This window comes from Tenrec ecaudatus, chromosome 2 (genome assembly GCF_050624435.1).
Source record: "Tenrec ecaudatus isolate mTenEca1 chromosome 2, mTenEca1.hap1, whole genome shotgun sequence".
In the NCBI taxonomy this organism is placed as follows: domain Eukaryota; kingdom Metazoa; phylum Chordata; class Mammalia; order Afrosoricida; family Tenrecidae; genus Tenrec; species Tenrec ecaudatus.
In genome coordinates this window covers 216503948-216528474 of record NC_134531.1, presented here as the reverse complement: position 1 = coordinate 216528474, position 24527 = coordinate 216503948, and the positions used below count along the sequence as shown (strand labels likewise).

The following is a 24527-nucleotide window of genomic DNA, read 5'->3' as shown; positions in this document are numbered from 1 at the left end:
GCCCTGGGAAACTGCACAAGTCACGTCCTGTGAAGTTGATCCTGGTAGTTCAGTAATTTAAAAAAAACACCAAATCTTTCCTAAATTATAATTTAGCAATTTGTCACACCCAAGACTTGGAGACTTATACTTTAGCTGATAGATAGATAGATGATGGATGGACAAAGAGATTAAGATAGATAGATACAGATGATATCTAGAGATAGGGATGATTGAGATAGATAGAGATAGAGTCAGCTGATGATGAGTAACTGTGCCTCATCACCACCCTACATATAACATAATGAAATGTTGCCTGGTCTACACCATCCTTACGATCAACAGCATTTTCAAATCCATCATCACAGATATCATGCCATTAAGGGGTCTCCTGCCTCTACTCCATCAAACATAATGTCCTCCTCCAAAGATTGACCCCTCCTTATGCTGTGTCCAAAGCAAGAGAGTTGGGCAGGGTTCTGTTGTGATCCACAGAAATTTTAATTAGCAGTTTCCCAGTTTGGGAAAGAAGATTGCTATTCCTTTATTTCCTGGAAAGTGTGCCTAAACCACAATGTTAAAAATTAATATCCAAGTGGTAACTAGTATACGATATTGGGCCAGAAGGTTGGTCTTTAACAAATGTTTGCATCCAGAAGAAAACTATTTGTGGAGAAGGTTTCACCTTCAATTTCCAGGGCTCTACAAGGTGATCTTTGATGAGGGCTTATAATTACACTTCTTGAAGATATACGCATCCACTTTGAGAAGATTTTTTCATGTGGTTTTAGTTAGGTTAAATCTACTTTCATGCATTTACATTTATAAGATACTATGCATTACTGAGGGAGCCCTGGGGGCATCGCAGTACTGGGCTGCAATCGGAAAGGTCAACAGTTTAAAGCCAGCAGCCACTCTGTGGGAGAAAGATGGGGCTTTCTACATCTGTGAACACTTACAATCTTGGAAACTCACAGGGGCAGTTCTGCCCTGTCCTATAGGGTCACTATGAGTACTCATTGACTTGAGGGCAGTGAGTTTAGCTTATTTTATTTTTGTTTTTTATGGATTACTTGCCTATGATACCCGTTGCCAAGATAGGTTAGGGCTCTTGTGTGCTTTAGAGTTTATGATTGTGTCATCACCGAGTAAATTTCTTTGATTGGCAGCATGCCATTTTCAAATGCAGTATTTAGTCAATTGAGAACTACATAGATTTTCTTGAACTTCCAGGCTATCAAGCTAGAGAAAACCTATTTTAGACTCAAGCTAAGTTCTTTCTCCAAAACTTTAAAGACTTAACAATTAAGTCTCTGCTCCTAATTACCATATGAAAACATAAATACCATATGCAAATCAAACATTTAAAACAATAGTTGATGAAAAAGGTAAGTGGTAATCTTTATTCAGATAAGGTTTAACCTTAAAAAAGAGCAAAAAGATAAAATTAAAACAACAAAAGGAGCCCCTATTGAGTTGATTCTGACCCACGATGACCCCATGTTGGCCAGAGCAGAACTAGGCTCCACACGGCTCGCTTGTAGGTGCTCCTTCCGAAGGAGGCTGCCAGGCTTTTCTCTCCAGGTCTCTCTGGATTTGAGCCTTCGTCTTTTTGGTTTACAGCGGAAAGCTTAACCTTTTGACATCCCTGGACTTCAGATCTAGTTTCTCAAACTCAAACACTCAATGCCAACAAGTCAATGCCAACTTACAGTGACCCTACAGGATGAGGTGGAACTGCCCCTATGGGTTTCTGAGACTGTCACTGTAAAGATGATTGGACAGGTCCATTTTTCTCCCTCAGATTGACTGGTGGTTTTGAACTGCTGACTTTGTGACCGAAGTCCAACGCACAACAGCTATGCCGCCAGGGCTCTAGATTCAGTGTGACACAAACACAGAATCCAGATAACCACATACTGAGAAAAGATAATGGCAGCAACAGTAAAAAGCAAAACAAAACAAAACAAAAAATGGCCTCTGCAAACCTCTGAACTAATGGAAAATAGAGAAAAGCTTTTCAAGGAACGTTGATTTATGTGATAAACATCTGCACAAAGGTGATGTCAGGAGCGTATGAAAAATAAACTTAGGAACTCTTCTTAGGAAAGGAGTTTAAACTTGAGCCATTTCCTTAAATTTAAAAGAGCTTTGAGGAGGGGCAAAAAGAGGAGCTGATACCAAGGGCTCAAGTAGAAAGAAAATGTTTTGGAAATGTTGATGGCAACATAAGTGCAATTGCGCTTAAGACAACTGAATGATGGATTGTTATGAGATTTATGAGGCCCAATAAAATGACTAATTAAAAAATAAATAGTCAAAAAGAAAAAACCAGTAATAATAACTGTTTTGAATGTTCATCCTGCATGGGCACTTTTTTGTGGGCTTTGTTTGTTTTGCGAATTAGGCGGAGGTTCACAATTGAGATAATCCTTTGAGCTGGCTCCTGCTGGAACCTCCATTGTAGAAGTCATTTGCTGAAGACCTCCAGCCACAAGGTGGTGCCAGAATCCACTTTCGAATTCCAAGAATCAGAATCAAAAGTCAATGCCCACCTTCTGTACCATGCTTTTATGTACTTCTGATGGAAAATCTTTAATGCATGAGAGTTTGCACCCTTTTCTACTTGCTCACTAGCATGAGCGCCTGCACAGCTTCAGCGGAGAGGATCTGGAAGACCAGGATGACACACACAGGCGCTGCTGTCTGGGCTGGATCACCATCTTTGAGACCAGTGTGCTTGCCTTTAGAAAAAGAAACAATGCATCCTTGGAGAAGGATCATCAAGCGATAATGTGAAAGTGTATGTGACACTGGTGGAAACAGCCCTATAAATCAGAACAGCAACCATGCATTTCAAAGAGGTAGGCTCGCAGATCAATGATATATGAAATCCAGAGCAAATAGGCTGCTCAGTGATTGTGAGTACTGCCATGATACAATTGTGTCCCCTAACATTATGAGCCCATTTGGCTAGTCAATGATTCTCAATACAGGCATAATTTGCTTTACTGTACTTCATTTTATTGCACTTTACAGATCCTGGGTTCTTTTATTTACTAATTGGTGGCTTTGGGTAGGTAATGTTCCATGCATGAAGCAAGTCAATTGACACCATTTATTCCCCAAAAGCATGTGCTTACTTTGTATCTTTGTGTCGCACTGGCAATTCTTGTAATATTTTAAACTGCTTTTCATAATGCTATTGAATGCACAAAAGAAGATATTTAGTAACTGCTGCATGTAATTATGAAGTATTATCATTAAATGTGCAAAGTCCCAGAGTTAGAAACCCCCCCAAAAACAATCTGCACAGTCTATCTTAATTCATGAGCCTGACTTTATTATAATTTTTGTTTATTGTGATGGTCTGAAACGGAACCAACATTATCCCTGAAGTATGTCTATGCAATGTGCTTGTCCTCATTTTGTGAACTGGTGTGATTACCCTCCATGTTCTGGGTCCTAAATCCTAGTCTCTCTATGTCAATGAGGTAAGCTGAGTGTGGAATGTATCATAAGCTGCAGTGCTATAGAGGCTGCATCTCACCTTTATTCCACCAACACACCCTTACTTAAGGCACAACCTTACTCACGTCACTTGTTTTTCTAGAGGCATACCTCTTAGCTCATAGGAGATAAAAGAAGAGAGAAGCAAGCAGAGAGCAGAGGGACATTAGTACTACCAAGGATGAAGAGTTAGGAGCAGAGTGTGTTTTGAAGCCTAGGTCCATGTGCTAAGGAGCAAGTCGACTCAAGGGAAGATAGATGTCAAGACACACAGAGTTCTCCAAGGGACTGGGAGTGGAAGCTAAGCCGAAAAGGACCTCCCTTCAGAGCCAACACAAAGAGAAAGTTCCCGAGAGCCAGCACGCTAAATTTGTACTTTCATCCTCCTAAATTCCATTTGTAGTACTTCTATTATGGCAGCACTAGGTACGTAAAATGATTATAATGATTCCACTTGTCTGTCAGTTTGTCACATGGTGCTTATGGCTTGCAAGACCAATGACTTCTTCACCACAAAGACCCTTTCTTGTCACAACACAATACGCAACTATCCACACGAACTTGTCCAGATGTAATACACAGAAATCAAATTGACTACATCTGTGGCCAGAGACAGTGGGGATGCTCGATATCAGCTGCCGAAATGAGGTCAGGATCTGACTGTGAGGAAAAAACAAAACAAAATGCTCCTCTGTACATTCAGATTAAAGCTGAAGAAATGAAAACAAGTCCATGAGAGCCCAAATATGACCTGGGTCTATCCCCCCTGAATTTCAAGAAAATCTCGAGTAATTGCAATAATAATCAAAAGAATATATCAGGAACAGATTCGACATAGTGAATACAAATGACAGAAGAGCCAATGAGCTCTGGGAGGACATACCAAATGAAGAAAGCAAAGTGTCACTAAAAAGATAGGGAAAATATCAAAGTGTATGCCAGAAAAGACTCTGAAAATTGCTCTTAATCATAGCAGCTCAACATCAAATTCCAAAAGGAAAGCTCAAGAAGAAAAAGTTAAGTATTATAATTAAATGTGCAAAGAACACACTCAGCATATCTTAAAACGAAAGAACTCAAGACAAATTCAAGTCAAAAATTTCAATATTGAAATCATCTAGAAGCAAAATGTTTAACACGGAAATTGATGTGGGAAGCATCAGAAGAAGATGGAAAGCTTACACAGTCACTGTACAAAAACGAACCAGTAGACCTTCCACTATTTCAAAAGGTAACATAAGCTCAAGAACAAATGATACTGGGGGATGAAATCCAAGCTGCACTGAAAGCATTGGGAAAAAAAAACCCAAAAAACAAGTCCCCAGGATTTGGTAATATAGCAATTGCAATGTTCCAACAAGCTAAGGATGCACTGGAAACACTTACTCATCTATCCCAAGAAATCTGGAAGACAACTAACTGGCTAACTGACTGAATGGGATCCTTATTTGTACCTATCAGAAATTAAAGTGACCCAAACAACGCTCAAGTTATAGGCAATATTATTTATATTACATTGAAGTAAACTCTTGCTGATTATCATCCAACAAGAATTGGAGCAGTACATTGGCAGGGAGGTGCCAAAAATCCAGAAAAGATTCAGAAAAGGATAAGGAATGAGGTCCATCACTGCTGATGCCAGATGATGGATCTTGGCTGAAAGCATAGGATAATAGAAAGATGTTTACTTGTGTTTTATTGACTATGCAAAGACATTCAACTAGGCAGAGCAGTGGTTCTCAACCTTCCTAGTGCCGCAACCCTTTAATACAGTTCCTCATGTGGTGGTGACCCCTCAACCATAAAATTATTTTTGTTGTTACTCCATAACTGTAATTTTGCTACTGTTATGAATTGGGTGAACCCTGTGAAAGCATCTTTTGAACACCAAGCGGGTCGCGACCCACAGGTTGAAAACCCCTGATATAACTCAGCACAAACTATGAATAGTCTGGAGAAAAACTGGAATTCCAGACATTCCATTGTATTCATGCAGAACCTGTGCACGGACCAGGAGGCAGTTTACTATGTGAACAGAATAAAGGAATATTGTCTGGTTTAGAATCAAGAAAATTGTGCATCAGTGTTGTATCCTCTCACCAAATACATTCAGTCTGTGTGCTGAGAAATAATTAGAGAAGGTGGACAAGAGGAGAAGAACAGAGTACCAAGATTGTCGTTTTTTCCTGTGAGGTGTCCGTGAGTCAGTGCCTACTCATAGCTATCCGATGCGTAGTAGAAGAAACACTACCAGTCTATGCCCTCCTCACAATTGATACGATGCTCAAGCCCAGCATTGTAGCCACTGTGTCAATCAATCCATCTTGTAAAGGGCCTTCCTCTTTTCCTTTCTACTTTACCAAGCTTGATGTCCTTTTCCAAGGACTGGTCTCTGCTGATAATATGGCCAAAGTACATGAGATAGAGTCCCACCGTACTTGCTTCTAAAGAGCATTCTAGCTATACTTGTGCCAATACATTTACCGCCCCCCAACTTTGTTTTGATCACTCATGTGCTTTGAATATGCATAGCCAGCACCATAATACAAATGGCGCCGCTTCTTTTTTTAATCTTCTTGTATGTCCAACTTTCACATACAAGTCAATCCATCTTGTCAAGGGTCTTCCTCTCTTTCACTGCCCCTCTACGTTAGCCAGCATGATGTCCTTGTTCAGGGACTTGTCTCTTGACAACATGTCCAGAGTAGGTAAGCTGAAGTCTTGCCCTCCTTACCTTTCAGGAGCACTCTATCTTCGTTCTTCCAAGACAGATTTGCTTGCCTTTTGAGCAGCACAGGTCAAATGCATAGATTCTTCTTCGGTCTTCTTTATTTCATGTCCAATTTTCTTTTTTTTTTTTTTAATCCAAAATGGGTTTATTAGAATGGCTTCCCACTCATCTCGACTCCGGGCCTTTTAGTGCTGCTTCCGTCTGAAGGAGCATCCTTCTGTGAGCCTTGCTTTTCCTCCTGTAGGCTGACAGAGGACAGTAGAGCAGCCAACACACAAAACTACTGTTTGTGCGAGGCTGAAGACCGTGGTGATTTTATAGCAGCCTGGGCATTTGACATCCATGAAGTAGGAATTGGGGCTCTGCACCAGGCGCTTCTTCTTGTGTTTTCTCTTCTCCTCTTCGGGAGAGGGGTGAAGGAGATCCTTTGCGAGAGGCATGATCGCCGAGCGGTCGTCAGCGCCGGAAAGCTCATGTCCAATTTTCACATGCATATTAGACAATTGAAAATATCATGACTTGGGCCAGGTATGCATTAATCCTCAAGATGACATCTTTCCTTTTCAGAACCCTAAAGAGGATTTATGCAGCCGATTGACCCAATGCAACCTGTCCTTTGATCTTTTGATTGCTGTTTCCATGAGCATTGACTATGAATTGAAGCAAGACAAATCTCTGACAACTTCAACCTTTTCTCTATTTATCATGATGTTACTTATTGATCCAGTTGTAAGGATCTTAGTCTTCTTCACATTGAGTTGTAATCTATACCGAAGGCTAAAATCCTTGATTTTTATCAGCAAATACTTCAAGACTTTCTCACTTTCAGCAAGCAAGACTGTGTCATCTGCATATCACATGTTGTTAATAAACCTGCCTCCAATCCCGATGCTGCGTTCTGCTTCATATAATTGAGCTTCTCTGGTTATTTGTTCAGCACAATGTCGAATAATCATGGTAAGAGGATGCAATCCTAATACACACTTTTCTCAATTTTCAACCATGCTGTATTCCCAAAAACAAGCCTGCAGGAATTGATGGAATATAAATCGAGATGTTTCAACAAGATGAAGCACTGGAAGTACTTACTTATCTATTTGAGGAAATTTGGAAGACAGCTGCTTGGCCAACTGACTGGAAGAGATCCATATTTGTGCCCATTCTAAAGAAAGAGGATCCAACAGAATTCTCAGTTTATCAAACAATATCAATGAGATCACATGCAAGTAAAATTTTGCTGAAAATAATCCAACAGCACATTGACAGTACATTGACAGGGAGCTGCCAAAGGTTTGGGCCAGATTCAGAAGAGAATATGGCACAAGGAATATCATTGCTGATGTCACAAGGATTTTGGCTCAAATCAGAAATTACTAAAAATATGTTTACTAGTGTTTTTTGAAAGTAGAGAAATAAAATTGCTTTTTTATAGTTTAGCAGGAAAATTAATAAGTATTTTCAAGTTACATAAAATTAAAAGCTCACAGTAAGCAAATCAATTAAATGAAAACTTATTCTCTTAGAAGGTCAATTAAATTGATCTAGATACAGTTTTTCTTTTTTTAAAAATCATTTTATTAGGGGCTCATACAACTCTGTTTACAATCCATACATGACTGTGCCAAGACATTTGTCTTTATGGATCATAACAAATTATGGATAGACTTGGGAAAAATGAAAATTCCAGACTGCTTCATTATGCTCTTATAGAACTTGTACATGGATCAAGAAGAAATTGTTTAGACAGAACAAAGGGATAGTTCATGGGTTAAAATCAGGAAAGGTGTGTATCAGGGTTGTCCTCTTTCACCATAATTATTCAATCTGTATACTGAGGTCAACCATAGGAACAAGTGAGAGGATGGTGCAGAATGGGGCAGTGTTTGAGCACAGGGTCTAACTATAGTTCAGAATGAATTCAATGACACCTAACAATTACAACGATCTCCTTGTTCTTCTCATACAATTGCCTACTTATTCATGTTCCAAATGAAAATAATTGAGTGTTCTCAGGAATTTCTTTCTCAAGCTATCCAGAATTTGGATAGCCATCAGGATCTAGGAAGGTGTGTTAGTCTGGATAGACTATAGAAACAAATTCATCAACACACATATGTGTATAAGAAAGAACAGTTGAATATTAAGAAAATATTTCAGCCCAGTCCATATCAAGTCCATAAATCCAGTATTAGCTCCTATGTCCGATACCATCTATAAAATCCTCTTCAGACTCACAAAACACATGCAATGATGCTGAATGCAGGAAGAGCATGGACCAGTGGGTTGGAAGTCTTGTGGATCCAGTCACTTTGTAAACATTTCATTGCTGGCAGGGGTCTCCATGTGGTTTCTTCAGTGCCAAACTCTGACTGCCTCAGTGTAGCTTCATGTAGCTTCCCTCAGAAATGTCTCGCAGGGAGTTAGCATGTGTCCCACCTCCAGTGAGCTATTTATCTCCTTAGAGCCTCCAAATGAGATCATCAAGCTACTACCGGATTGACAGGCTAGACTCCACCCCTTCACTCTGAACTCTCAGATTGACACCAGATTATGTAACAACCGTAAAAGACTTATTAACATTATTTTATATGCAGATGATGCAACCTTGTTTGATAAAACGGAGGACTTGAAGCATTTGCTGATGAAGATCAAGGATTACAGCTGCTAGTATGAATTACTACTCAATGTTAAGAAAATAAAAATCTTCACAACGAGGCCAATTGGTAATATGATAAATATAAAAAATTTGAAGTTGTCAAGGATTTCTCTAGCTTAGATCCACAATAAATGCTCATGATAGCAGCAGTCAAGAGATCAAATGATATATTACATTGGGTAAATCTGCTGCCCAAGACTTCTTTAAAGTGTTGAAAAGCAAGGATGTTACTTTGAGAACTAAGGTGTAAAAGACTCAAGCCATGGAATTTTCAATTGCCTCTTATATATATATAAGTTGGACATTGAATAAGGTTGACTGAAGAAGAATCGATGCATTTGAATCATGGTGCTTGAGAGGATATTGAAAATACCATGAACTTCCAAAAGAACAAACAAATCTGTTTTGAAAGAAGTATAGCCAAGATATGACAAAATAATAATCTATAAATTATCAAGGACTCATGAGGGAGGGGGGAGCAGGGAGGGAGGGGAAAAAAAAGAAGACCTGATGCAGAGGGCTTAAGTGGAGAGCAAATGCTTTGAGAGTGATTAGGGCAAAGAATGTACGGATGTGCTTTATACAATTGATGTATGTATATGTATGGATTGTGATAAGAGTTGTATGAGCCCCTAATAAAATGTTTTTAAAAAAAAGAAAGAAAGAAGTATAGTCTGAATGGTCCTTAGAACCAAGGAAGGTCAGACTTGGACATGTTATCAGGGAAGACCAGTCCCATCATCTTTGGTAAAAGAGAGAGGCAGTGAAAAAGAGGAAAGGCCCTCATCAAGCTTGATTGACCTGCTGGATGAAGCAATTGGCTCTAACATGACAGCACTTGTGAGGATGGCCAAGGCCTGGGTGGTGTTTGTGTGGATGTACGCATGGTGTCCATGAATCAGACCAACTGGCAGGTACGTAAAAACAACATAGTCATAATTATGCTTCTTAGTACTTAGGCATAAACAATAAGTAATTTTTTCATGTTCCAAATGCTACTTTTTAAAAAGTTTTATTGAGAAGTAATTTACATATCATAGAATTCAATAGTTTACCCATTAAATCATATCAAAGAGAATTGTACAATCACTCCATTTTCTCTGCTTTTACACCTTGCCTTTTGGTTCTCCCTTCTCTCTGTTTCTATGCTCCTTCTTCACTCTGCTTTCCCAATTTTCCTTCCCCTCTGGAGAAGCTCAGCAGGTCGCATTTCCCAATAAAGTCTGTTAATGGATACTTGCATTCCATTCCAGTCTAATTTTCTATCAAGTTCTCCACTCAATGTAATGATAGCTTTTTATGTTCTTCAAACCTCCTACTCCTACAAATGGACTTGCTAATATGACCATGTAAAGTACCACTCATAATCAAGTTGGCTCTGATTCACGACGACATGCCAGCACATATATGCCAGACTAGAATTGTTCCCCATTATATTTTTGCAATGTCTGTGACTTTTCAGAAGTTGATCGCCAGGCCTTTCTTCAGAGACATCTCTGCATGGACTTGAACCTCTAGTGTTTCTATTAACAGCTGAGTGTGTGCACATTTGCTCCACTTAAGGATTCCACCAATACTCTGATTGGACTCCTGTCCATGTCAATGGAGCTGCCCTTCTCCTCACCCATAGGCACACACAGCCCACTCCTGACTGCTTTGACCACCTAGTAGCTGTTCTCCTCTCCTAAAATAGGCAGAGTGACAGGTAACAACTGTTTGCCAGAACAGAGAAAGCAAGGGGAAAAATGAGTATTTACTCCTCTCTGGGCATCTTGCCATACTGACATTCTGAAGAGGACAATCCTTTCCTCAAACCTCTCCTATACTCCCAGCACTCGTGTCTTTCTGTGGAATATTAGGACAAAGGTCAAGGCTACATTGTTCCCTCTGCAGACCTAACTTCTCTGTTACCTATTCTTTGATAGTGGTAAATTCATTTAAATAGAAGTTATGATTATCTTTTTCAATTGTCACTCAGTAATTAATGCTTTAAAATAGGCTCTTAAAAGTAATGCATTGATCTAAATGGGCTTCACTCCTAATTGTCATATTCATTCTTGTGGTGGTTTTATAACCTCCTGTCAACTTGCAAAGAGGTGTCTAGCCTGTCAATCAGGTCATAGCCAATGAGGCTTCTGTGTGGGCATGACATTCTCCTGAGGATTCTGGGAACTCCTGTCTTCCTCCCCGGAGGTGGGGAACACACTCTCTTTGCTTCATCTTCTGGCTGACAAGACATATGGAGCTATGCTAAAGCCTTGGAGCTGGAGGAGCCATGTGGAGACCCACACCAGTGCTAAGATGCTTCCACCTCCACTAGATCCACAAGACTTTCCATTCACTGGCCTGTGATCTTCCTACATTTGGCATCATTGTATGTGTTGTGTGACTCTGAAGAGGAACTTATAGGCTGGTTTCAGATATACAGGCTAATATTGGACTTGTGGACTTGATCTGGACTGGACTGGGATATTTCCTTAAGATACAATTACTCTTTATATAAAACTCTTTCTTATACACATATAAGTGTCTCTTGGTTTGTTTGTCTAGTCAACCCAGACAATTTCCTCTCAAGCCAGTCCCCATGATAGTCTTGGTCAGGGTCTGACAAATTATGGGCCGTGATCAGTTCTAATCAGCTTCTTGTCTTTCTATGTTCCATGAATTTCCATAAATAATTATACTGGAATACAGTCTTACTCATTTATGTATTACTTATGGGTGTTCTCATGCTACGACAACAGAGTCGAGTAGTTGCAGCAGGTACTGTGCCGAAAATTTTTATTATCTGATCCTGTACGTAAGGTGCTTGCTGTACCAGTCCTGACAAAATGGCTCAATTGATTCAACAGTGGGTTGCATGGTCAGTGACTCAAACCCATCAGACATTCTTTAGGAGAAAGATAAGACCATCTGTGCCAGTAAAGATTTACATTCTTGGGACACGATCAAGCATTTCTACCCTATCCTATAGAATTGCTATGAGTTGGAATTGCTCATGAGACATGGTTATGGCTTTGGGTTCGTGTCTGGCTTGATGAAAATAAGTGCTTGGCTGATAACAGAAAAGCCGGTGATTTCAAAGTCACCTAGTGGCTCCATGGGGATAAAGACTTAAAAACTGCTTTCATAAAGTCCTATAGCCAGGAAAACACCAAGGAGCAGTTCTACTTTGTCACATGGGATTGCTATGAGACTGAAATCTAGTTGACAATGACTAACAACAAGAAAATGTTGATAATGTGGGATTCAGATGACTCGAGGAAACAAGCTAGTTAATTAGCCTCTCTGCCCATCGCTTTATCACATCTGTAAACTGGGCACAGTCACACCCACCCCTCAGGGATGTGGGAGATCCGATAATGATTGGAGAACACTCAGCAGAGTGTTGCACCTACTGGCATACAGGTAGGTGGCAATGAGGAGATTGAGGGAAAAATAGTGGACTTTGGAACATCTCTCAGTTCTCCCCGGAAACATCATCTCTGCAAAGATAATTTCCGCTCAGAGGTCTTGCCTGTCCAGCTTAGTCTGCATGTAGCCTACATGTATACACAGTGAAACAAGGCCTCTAACCCAGAAAAAAATGTCATATTTCTGAGGATCTGAGTTAATTGTCAGGAAAACACCAAGCACTTGCTTTGTTCAGCACCTGCTTTTGTAATCAAAAGAAGTATGGTGGGTAATGGAAGAGGAGGGGAGGGAGCACGTGATTCAGGAAGAAGCCAGGGAGTTCCTAGGAGGAAAGCATGCACTTGAACTCCAATCCTCCAATGGGTTCAAAGGAAGTGGGTCTCCTTCTCCTCACCAGGGGCTAGAGCCAGACTTTCTTCATTGGAGGTTAAACTTAGAGTTCTCATGAATGAAAACAATAATGCCTAAGATAACCATATATTCTTTAATGAACTGGAATCCCTAGTGTGTGCTTCCTGTACTATGAGTAATGCAAACACTGAAGTGCCCGGGTGGTCCCCTACAGATAGGCAGTTTGAACAATAGAAGGCCACAGCCAGGAAAGCCCCCTGGGACTTTAACGCATGGGATTGCCATGGGTCAGAATCAACTCCATTGCAATGGCTTTGATTTAAGTTTAGGTTTCATGTCTTGGTTTGAATGTGGGTTTGGGTTTGGTGTGTGTTAACTCAGGCTTAGCCTGTAGGGCCTTTTTGGAAGCAGGGAGAAATTTCTATTATGTGTCAGGAAGAATATTAAATGCTCGGCAAACCAGATTAATGATTTCTTCAGTTACTATTATAAATAATATGTATTGTTGGCTTCCTTGCTTAGGGCTAAGAGTTTCTTTCAACCCTAGATTGATGCTTTCTGTCAGCAAGCATCTGTTCTGTCATGCTTAGCAGAAATTGCACAGTACCACTGAACAGTAAGTAAAGGAACATTGCTGTTTATAAAACTTATATTTGAAGCATCAACTTAACAAAAGGCTTGGCAGAAAGGAGTGGAAGTTCCTTTATGCCTCTTACTGGCTGCGGTGCAGATGTGGGAGAACAGTGTACTGGGGCTCACCTCATTCTTCTCTGGCAGGGACAGAGAGCCTTTTGTGAGTTCGTAGAGAAGCTATGTGGTTCTGTGGTCGTACTGGCCCAAGAACCAGGAGTTTGAGCTCTGGGCTTGGATTCGCGGTCTTACTGGGTTATTTACTGACCAACCTTTCTAGTTGTCATTCATCAAATGCTGTGATTGTGAGCTTTAGCATAGTTCGCAAACTCTTATAACCAAAGAAAGTGTTGCCCTGCACCATATTCATGACTAATGTTTGGCGTGTATTCAAGTTCATTGCTGTGGCCATTGTGCAATGCCTTCCCACCTAGGGGGCTCATTCCCTGACTCAAGCAGTACTCTACTGTGACCCATATGGCTGCTAGTGACTAATATTTGGAGTAGAATGCCAGGCTTTCTTTTTCCTAGTATGCTTTAGTCTGAAGCTCCACTGCGACCCATCCACCATAGGCTATCCTGCTGGTGTTTAACATTCCCAGTGGCATATTTTCAAGCATCATTAGCCACATGCAAGTCCCACAGTATGACAAACAGACATGTCTGGTGGGTTTATAAAATATAACTCTTTAATAAATTTCTGGTTAACTCTAAACTAGAAAGCTGCATTGGAATCCAGGGTTGAGGCATTGATTATCATGTGTAAACAGGCTTCACTCCAAATGGAGCGTTTCATCATGATTCCTTGCACAAAGGAAATAACGTTTCTCAGCATTAGAGTGGTTGAGAGGATAGGGGCTGGAGTCAGATTCCCCAGGTTCGAATCCAAGCATCACCACTTGGTACAAGGCCAACTTGGACAAACTCTTTTACTCCTCTGGGTCTCAACTTTTCATCAATAAAATGGGGATAGTAATAGTTCTGACTCATAAGATTATTGTGAAAATTAATACATATTAATACCTAGCAAAGTGTCTGACCCTCCATGAGCACTTGTCTCGTTGAAGACAACTTTTCCCCATTGCTGTTGAGAGCATTCTATAAGGAGTACAGGGCTCCTTACCTTGCAAACCAAGCCCATTGCTGTCAAGTCCATTCCAATTCATGGCAACCTCCTGCATTACAGAGGAGGACTGTTCTATAGGGTTTCCTTGTCTGTAATCTTTATGGAAGCAAATTTCTAGAAGGGCTAGAACTGTCAACCTTTTCATGATCAATTTAATGCAAACCATGTGCATCATTCAGGAGCTATTCAGTGAAGGTAGTGGTGTTGTTACTTGCTGTCCAGATGGTCCTACCTCATATTGACCCTACATCCACGAGAACAAAACACTGTCTGGCCCCTGCCATCCTCACGGTTATTGTTATATTTGAGCCCATTGGTGCAGCCACTGTGTCAATCCAATACCTTGAATGCCTTCCTCTTGTTAGCTGACTTTCTGTCAAACAATGTTCTTTTCCAGAGCGTGGGTCCTCCCAATCACATGCCCCAGTGCATAAGACAAAGTCTTACCATCTTCCTCGTAAGGAGCGAAGAGTTCTGGTTGTACTTTTTCCAAAACTGATTTATTTGTTCCTCTGGCACTCCATGATAATCTCCACTTTAAGGATATACATAATTTTATTGGAGTAATTAACACATCATTTTTGCAAAGAACTGTTGGGAATACTTAAATGGTTGAATGGGGCCTTAAGGGAAATGGTATTTTTTTTAATCAAGTGCTTCGAAAGAAGAGAAATTAAATATTTGATGACTAGAATCAATAACTTCCAGAGTTGCTATTATTAATATTATGTGGTCAACTTCACCTGCATTCTTGCACTGGGTGAAGAATCTCTTTCAATACTGATTGATGCTTTCTGTTAGGAGATATTATCCCTGCCTTGATTAGGAGAGGAATATAGTCCCACCCTCCAGGAGTTACAGCCTGAGTGATGAGATCACCATGCCCAACCAACGAGGCCCCATTCAGCAATTTTGGCTGACGTGAAGGAGCTTGCACATGTCAGTATCCGTTCCCGTGATGATGGTGGGGAATGGTTGAAATGTAAATCTACCATTAGTTACCAGCTCTTGGAGGTCATGCCGTGTGCATTTCATTTTGAACTTTGTGCTCAATGCTTTCCAAAGCTCCCTTGCTAATTTTGGCTCTTCAGAAACAATTTTGCCAAGGCAGAAAATTGGCAGCCAAGTACATTTCGCTGGTTTTTAAATCAGTTTATTTCTCAACTTGTAATTTTCCATTGCTTTCTGTTTTCCACTGACTTTCCATTGCCTGTTCCATTACACACAGAGTATGCTGATTGATCTTGGTGCATGATATACATTCGCTTACAGAGAGTTGATCCATTAGGTGGATTTTCCAGAAACCTGTGGGTCATGCCTAACAATTTAAGAATGCTATAAATGGACTTAAGGGGTATTATAAATAATTCCTTAAAACCGATGCAGAAAGTAAATGTTATTTAGGAGCATTTAGAAATGGGTAATCTTTTGTTTCAGCCAAATTTCCATAAGAATTGGGTATATGTTATATAAATAATAAAGCATTTTATATAAATATCATGTATTGAATTTTGTCCCTCCAATATATGGATCATGATTCCCATGATTATATGATTGTCCTGTTTTTTTATCTGATATACATATGCTCCACAGGATTGAAAAAAACAAAATTCACTGCCATCGAGTCGATGCTGACCTAGTAACCCTAGCAACCCTATGGGACAGGGTAGACGTGGCCTGGTGAGTTTCCAAGACCATTCATTTTTACAGAAGTAGCTTCAGTCTTTCTCCCCTGGAACCACTGGGGGTTTCAAACAGCCGACCTTGCGATGAGCAGTCCAGTGCATCACCCCTGTGTCAGCAGGGCTCCTCCAATAGCTGGTGGGTGTTGCAAACCTAACCTAGTCACGAGGAGTCAGAAACCAATATGCAGCACCTCCCAGCAACAGTGTGTTTTGCTCATGAGATAGGATTAGGGCAGTTTGTATTGTGAGTCACTACCTTGCTAGAGACTGGGCCTCTCAAGTTCCACCGTTACTCAAGTCACACACTCTGGTTGAGTCCCACGGGTCAGTCATGGAAGAAGTTCGGCCAGAGTGTTCCTAAGAGGCAAGAGTGCCAAGCCTTTGTCTTATGGAGTTTGCATGTGTTGTCAGGAGAGACCAGTCCCTGGAGAAGGATGTCATGCTTGGTAACATGGAGAAGCATCAAACAAGGATTATCAAGGAGATGGATGGACTCAGTGGCTGCAACAATGGGCTCAAACATAAGACCGAGTGTGAGGCTGGCGCAGGACCCAGCAGTGTTTCACTCTGTGGTACACAGGGTTGCCGTGAGTGAGAATTAACTGGAGAGCAGCTAACGACAACAAGGATGGCAAAAGTGTGTGTGTGGTAAATACGAACAATGGATGGATTACTAGGGATCACTAAATAAACAAACAAAACCAATGAAACCACAAAACACTTCATTGCCCAGATGGACCGGGAGAACATTGCGCGGAATGAAATGACCCAAACACAAAAGGATGAACACTGTATGGGACCACAAAACAAAACAAATGTTTTCAAATGAAAGAAAACAGACTTAATGATTACCAAGGGGAGAGGGTACTACCAGGAAAGAATACGAAGCAAGCAACAGGCTGGAATGGGGATTGGCAAGCTGGGTGCTCACGCCCGCGTGGGTTTTTCGGTATGTCCATGTACCTCTGAAGTGAAATGAAAAATGAAATTAAAAGAGAGAGAGCTAAAGGGAGAAAGACGTGAGCAGAGAGGAGAAATCTCACTACTACTAAGAAAGAAAATTTGGAAGTGGAGCATGTCCTTTTGATCCAGGATCCATGTGCTGAGAACCCGGGGGGGGGGGGGGGGAGATTGGTGATGAGACACGTGGAAATCCCCAAGGAACTCCAAGCCTGCAGACATTGAAAGGTGATAAGGACCTTCCCCTAGAGTCAGTGGTCTACATTTGGACTTCTAGCCCTGTAAACAGCATAGTCTCTGACGCCTACAGGGGCAATTTGACTCTGTCCTATAGGGTCACTATGAGTCAGAATTGACTCCATGGCAATGAGTTTGGGTTTTTGTTGGTTGGTTTGTTTTTACATTGAGTTGGAATCTATATTGGAAGCTACAACCCTTGATCTTCACCAGAAATTTCTTCAAATTCTCCTCGCGTTCCACAACCAAGGTTGTGTCATCTGCATATCGAGGGTTACGTATAAGCTTCCCTCCAATTCTGATGCCACATCCTTCATGTAATTCACCTTCTGCGATTATTTGTTCAGCACACAGATGGAAGAAGTATGGTGAGAGGATACACTGACACACACCTTTCTTGATTTTAACCAATTATTCAATTTGTCTTGTTAATCCATGTACCAGTTTAATATAACCACAATGACGTGTTCTAGAATTCCCAAGTTTGTTGTTATCAACATAGTCTAATGCATTTGCATATCACTAAAACACAAATAAACATCTTTCTGGTATTCTCTGGTTCCAACCAAGATTCATGTGACATCAAAAATTATATCCCTTTTCCCAAGACCACTTCTGAATCTGACCTGAATGTTTGGCAGCTACCTGACAATGTATTATTTCAATCGGTATTAGATGACCTCCAGCATAATTTTACTTACATGTTGTGGTAGTTGCATAATCTGGTGTCAATTTGGGACTTGAGAAGATTAAATGGGAAGGGGTGAGTCTAGTCTGTCAATTGAATCATAGCCAATGAGGCCTCTGTGTGGGCATGATCTTCTCCTGAGGGTTTTGGGAATTCCTGTATTTCCAACTTGGAGTCTTGAGAGACTCTCTGTCCACTCACTCCCTGGGAGACTTTGTAGCTGACAAGACACATGGAACTGCGCTAGTACCCTGAGCCAGTGAAGCCATGTAGAGACCCCTGACAGCGCTGAGATGCTTATACCACCACTGGATCTAGAAGACTTCCAAACCACTGGCCAGTGATCTCCCTGTATTCAGTGTCATTGAATATGTTTTGTGAGTCTGAAGAGGACTTTATACATTGGTATCGGACATATGGGTTAATATCAGACTTATGGACTTGATCTGGATTTGGCTGGAATGTTTTTTCTCAATTTTCAATTGCTCTTGTGTATAAACCCCTTTCTTATTTACATATGAGTTTCTATGGATTTGTTTTTCTAATCTGCGCAGACTAACACACATGTGATATCAATGATATTGTTCTATCGTTTGGTCATTCTATTGGATCACCTTTGGGATAGATACAAATATGGACCTCTTCCAGTTCAGTTAGTTGGCCAACTAGCTTTCTTCAAAATTTCCTGGCATAGACAAGTGAGTGATTCCAGTGCTTCATCCGCTTGTTGAAACACATTTCAGTTGGTATTCCATCAATTTCTGGAGCCTTGTTCCGGGCTAATGCTTTCAGTGAAATTTGAATTTCTTCTTTTATTTCCATTAGTTCTCAGTCATACACTACTTCTTGAAATACTTGAATGTCAACTAGTTATTTTTGGGACAATGACTGTATTCTTTCCATTTTCTTTTTGATGTTTCCTGCATCATTCAAAATTTTACCCATAGGATCGTTCATTGTTTCAATTCAAGTCTTCATTTTTTTCTTTAATTCTTTTAAGGAAGACATTCAGAGTATGTTTTTCCCTTTTTGGTTTTCCAATTATAATTCTTTGAACATTTCATTCTAACACTTAGCCTTCTCAACTGCTCTTTGAAATTTTCAGTTCAGTTCTTTCACTTACCATTTCTTCCAGTCATCTTAGCTACTCTACAATGTAGGATATGTTTCAAAGTGTCTTCTGACATCCACTTTGATATTTTATTTTATTCCTGTCATTGGAATGGCCTCTTGCTTTCTCTTTCTTCATGGATGATGTTCTTGATGTTATCGCACAGCTCATGAAGTCTTCAGTCATTAGTGTTCAATGTGTCGAATCTGTTCGGGATAAATTCTCAAAAGCCAGGTGGGATATACACAACATTGTTAAGTTGTTTTTTGTGGACTGAATTTTAAATTTCTTCAATTTCAACCTGAACTTGTATATGTTTCACACGTGGCTCTGCCTCATTTTAGCTGCTGATATTGAACTTATCCATGATATTTTCCCACAGATGTAGTCAGTTTGATTTCTGTGTATTCCATCTGGAGAACTCTAAGGATGAACAAAGGTATTTGGGATGAAGAAGTCATTGGTCTTGCAAAATTTTATCATGCCAGGTTAGTTTCTCTAACCAAAGCCATCTTTTCTAGCTACTGTTCCTTTCTCTTTGTTTCCAACTTTTGAAGTCCAGTTGTCAATTATCAGTGTACATTGATTGAATGTTTAACCAATTTCAGACTTAAGTCATTGGTAAAATTCTTCAGTTTCTTCATCACTAAATGTAGTGGTTTGTACATACATTTGAATAATATTTGTATTGACTAGATTTCCCTATATGTAAATAGATATTATCCCATCACATGTGGAAGCAACATTGTTCTTCAAGATATATGTTCTTCAACATTGTTCTTCAAGATAGATTTTTGGCATTGCCTGTTTTTCCCAACAGTTTTATTGGCACATAATCCACATATCACACAATTGAATAGTTCAATAGCTCAATAATATCCAGGGGGAATTGTACACTCACTACCACACCCGTCCTAGAGCATTCCCTCTCCCATGGTTGAATCACCCCCAAAATGAGCTGTGTAATCTTGATCTGCTCTAGTACTCCTTCTCTCCTCCTGCCTTCCTTATTTACCCCCGAACCCCCCTTTCCTTCCCTATCACCCACCCCACTCAACATTCCTTATATCACCTTGTATTTGGTATTATAATTATACATCCATTCATCCTGTGCTTCACAGCTCAGAAAACCCACAGGAAACAATGAAAAACAAATCACATTAAGGTGTTAAGGAGACAAACATATTAGTATAAAGACAAAAATACAAATAATGCATCAGTGCTAGAAGGCCCCCATCAACATTCAAAAGGCAGGGAAAGAAATTTCTGTCATGAAACAACTAAGAGATGCTTGCACCCAGGTCATGTCTATGGGGAAGTCGACTGGCCAAGTATCAAGTTTGATTCAGCATAATCAAGACTACAATGGTCTTGGCCTGCTAATAAGGCTGTTTGGGACTCTTGCCTTTAGCTATAGCAGATCTGCCAGCAACTCGATCTGACTATATACTTCATAGATGGTGTTGGGGCTCCCACTATCCCCTAGAGCCTTCTACAAATTGAATGTTCATAATTTTAGCTCTGATATTTTCTATTCATCATCTTTGAGTTTTGTAATTGCTATCTTTGTATCACACAAGTTGTATGGACATAGTCAATTCCTCACTTAGATGGCTGCTTACTTGAATACAAGCCTTTAAGACCCCAGTCATTATTTCAATTGCAAGCCGGGCACCATTACTTTCTTCACCACACTGTGCTGTAGCACCCTTATCTTGGTGATCATTTCATGAAGGTAAGTATTGAGCAGGGACATGATGCCAGACATAATTGTTCTTAAGTTGGAGCTTGGATTTAGTGAGAGCCAAGAACTCATTCCTGGATCTATGTTTTATTATTATTATTTTGCTATAACTTGGGCATTAATACATATGACTCCATGGAACTGAGTTTGGAGTTTGAATACTATGCTCCAGTGAATTTATAAGTTATTAGGATCACACAAAGATTACAAACATAAAAATGAACTCACTGCCATTGAGTCAATGCCAACTCATAAGGATCCTGACACATAGGTCAGGGAAGAACTTACCCTATGAGCCTCAGAGATAGAAACTCTTTATAGGAGCAGAAAGCCTCCATCTTTATCCCATAGAAAGGCTGGTGCTTTCAAACTGTTGACCTTGCAGTTTGCAGCCCAATGCATATCCAGGAGCCCCCAGGTTCCTTCACCAAGAGATCAGGATACAAAATAAAACAAACAATAATGAAAACACACTGACTAGTCATAGCTACCCAACAGGTCTGAAAGGATAAATGGCAATGGACCACGCAGAGGTCACTTCAAAATCTCAAGTCTGCTAAAACTTACAAATCCAGCCTTGCTGCGCAGGGAAGAAGAGTGTGCTCTGTTTCTCTTCCACCTTCGAAACTTCCACTACTAGCACCGTACATTGCTAGCAGAACATAGCTGTTAACCAGAAACTGAAAGACAGAGAGGTCACACAGATAAAGTCCCCACTCAGCTGATTGTCAGGAAATAAGAGAAGGAGTAAAATCTTGTGGGCTAAAGAGGAGATAATAAAAATTCAAATGAGTATGCTGTACGTGTGCGTGTCTGTCAAACATCCAATTGGGAGGATCAAGTAGACAGCTAGGCATATGAGTGCAAGTCTACCATTCTTGAAGGTGGAGAATGGAAATATAATTTGGAGAACCATCAGCATAAAAATAGCAAATAAACAAACCCATGCAACTGAGTAACGTCCCTGAGGGGATCATGTGGATAGAGAAGAGAGGAGATTCAAGAACTGACTCACTATGCTTTGGGGGAAACTGGGCGATTAGAATAGGGAAATGCAATCAGAAAATTCTTGTAGGATTATTAGTGGTAGATTGAATCCTAAAATAAGCCCAAAGGGATGGCTTAAATATTCCAGTGCAATCTATAATGGGATTTATTGGTCAGAAAGAAGAGGAGAGATCAGCAAAGCTGTTGAGAAGGTAGGAGAAAAATTGAGCAGATGTGGTCCTCTACAAGTCAGGAAATAGAAGAAGGAATGATCAACTCATGTGTAAATATTCCTGGGAATTTTAATAAGATGAAGTATCACTGAGTTTGGTCAAATGGGAGTTACAGGTGAGCAGAGTCATTTCAACCCCTTGAATGGAGCAGATTGAGGAAAGACTCTAGTAAAAAAAGTAGAGAGTTGTTTTACGCAATCTTGGGAATAGTTGAGATATAAACTAAAGATATCAGTGAGCCTGACTAGCATTAGGAAGTAATAGAAAATCGTGGAGGGGAGTTTTAAAGAGAAGTAATAGTAAAATATGTCTGTACACTGCTGGAGTAAGACCATGGCTGTGAAAGATAGCTTGAGAATGAGCAGGGTAGGTCATGGTCATCATGATGAAAGTCTTCCGTCAACTCCTGCAAGTATACTTGGCCTTTTAATTTTTTTCCAAAGGAAGGCACAAACTTTACTTTCAAAGAAATTACTATCTGACTGGAGCAACAAAAACACATATGTATTGGGGTGAGCCATTTTCAATTTTCTATAAAACATAGACAAACCGCTCTATCTTATTATAAGTTATTTCTGTAGGTAATAACCCAAACTGAAGGCAGTGGCTCCCTAGTTGATTGTAATGTATAGTAACCTCACATAGTGTTTCTGAGGCTGTAAATCTTTATGTCAGCAGAGAGCCTTGTCTTCTTCCCCTGGTGCAGCTGGTGGTCTAAAACTGCCTATCTTGTGGTTATCAGGCCAACGCTTACCCAAAAGGTCTCACCAGGACTCCTTTTGTAGATAAAAGAGGAAGTGCTTAAAGAATGTATGCAGAACTATGATGGAGATGGTAGAAGACACCGTTTGGAATTTCTTATGAATTGGAGCTTAAGGAAAATCAAGGGCATAAATGTGCAGAGAAAAATGGCAAGTGAGTTTTTCTGCAATAGGGTACAATAACTTTAGACTAGCAAAAGATAAGGAATAAACAGAACATGTTTGAAACACCAAGAGTTTGGGGACAGTTGAAACATAAGGCTATAGTTGAGAGTCTTGCAAAATATTTGGGGTTCTTAGATTTTACCCAAGGAGCAAAAAGAATCACCTACTAGAGAATGGCTGCTAGGTTCGTGCTTGGGGGGATGCGTAGACCAGGCTGACTAGAGAAACAAATCCAGAGACACTCAAATATGTATAAGAAAGAGCTTTACATCAAAGAGTAATTGTGTATTAAGAAAACATCCCAGCCCAGTCCAATATTAGCCCATAAGTCTGATACTAGGTCATAAATGCATCTTCAAACTCACACAGCACATTCAAGGATGAAAAAATGCAGGAAAATCACAGGCCGGTGGGTGCAAAGCCTTGTGGATCCATAGTCAGTGGAATCATCTCCAGGGCTCTTGAAAGTTCCAGCGTGCCTCCACATGGCTTGTCCAACAGGAAGGTGAAGCAGAGAGAGTGGCCTACTTCCAGGGAGAAAGAGAGGAGGCCAGCCTCCAACCGCCATTTATTTTAGTAGTCTCCCAGTGAAGCTGTGACCTGGTTGACAGACTAAACTCTGCCCTCATGTTCCTACAGGAGCCATGTTGGCACAAAAAAGCTAACTAGTGAAGGTTATGTAATACATTATTTTCACCATATTAGCAGATCCATAAATAATTTACTCCATTTTTCATTTCATGTTTTAAAACCTTTTAAAAATAAACTTGGAAACCAAGGAAGTTCTTTTGAAATAATGAGATTGTTCGCTTGTCCCATGCCAAGACTTAAAGCACTAGCCCAGCAAGAGTCCATTCAGTTCATGGCTTGGCAATTTTCTTGGGTCTCTTTTCATTTCAATTCGCATTTGTCTCCATATTTAGTGAACACACACTTAATGGAAAAGCTGCCATCAATGAAAATTCTTATAGTACCTCATCACATAAATGTCTTTCATGTGTTCTAGACATTTTTAAAAGCTTAACAATTCGGCATCTGATTTCCAACTATCCACTATTTACCAAAACAGACTTTAGGAAATTACAATAATTGTTGTAGCTTTGTAACAGTTTATCTCATCCGTGTTTCTGGGGGAAATTGTGTGCTGTATACTCTTGGGGAAACCAGGATATAGGGGTGGAGAGATGATGACTGGGAAATGCTTCTAAGATTAAGAAGACTGATGCTGAGACCGGAACTAAAGGCACAACTTAAGTATTCCAGTCAAGATTTCACAGATATTAGGATTACAATGGCCATGTTCTGTGGGTAATACTTGTGGATGTGATATGGAATCTTTTGGTTCCTCTGTCCATTACCATGGAAATCCCAATATGTCCATGTTCCATCCTCACAGTTTCCCTTCATGGTGTGTTGAACTCAGACCTCATGGGGGCTCAGTGGAGTCTCAAGCGAGTGGTTTGCTGACCCAGATGGTTGCAAAGCCCACTGAAGAGCTCAACAAACAGGTAATCACCCTTTTCTTATAATCTCTAAAGTGGCAAAGAACAACTTCTCTA

General features: G+C 40.2%; 1 protein-coding gene across 1 annotated transcript; it reads right to left on the bottom strand.

Annotated features, from left to right (window-relative positions):
* Positions 1-6332: 6332 nt before the first annotated feature.
* On the bottom strand, positions 6333-6684 carry LOC142441335 (small ribosomal subunit protein eS27-like). Its single transcript, XM_075543364.1, has one exon. It carries the CDS (start codon positions 6658-6660, stop codon positions 6406-6408), a length of 255 nt encoding a protein of 84 aa, XP_075399479.1. The 5' UTR covers positions 6661-6684; the 3' UTR covers positions 6333-6405.
* Positions 6685-24527: the final 17843 nt, after the last annotated feature.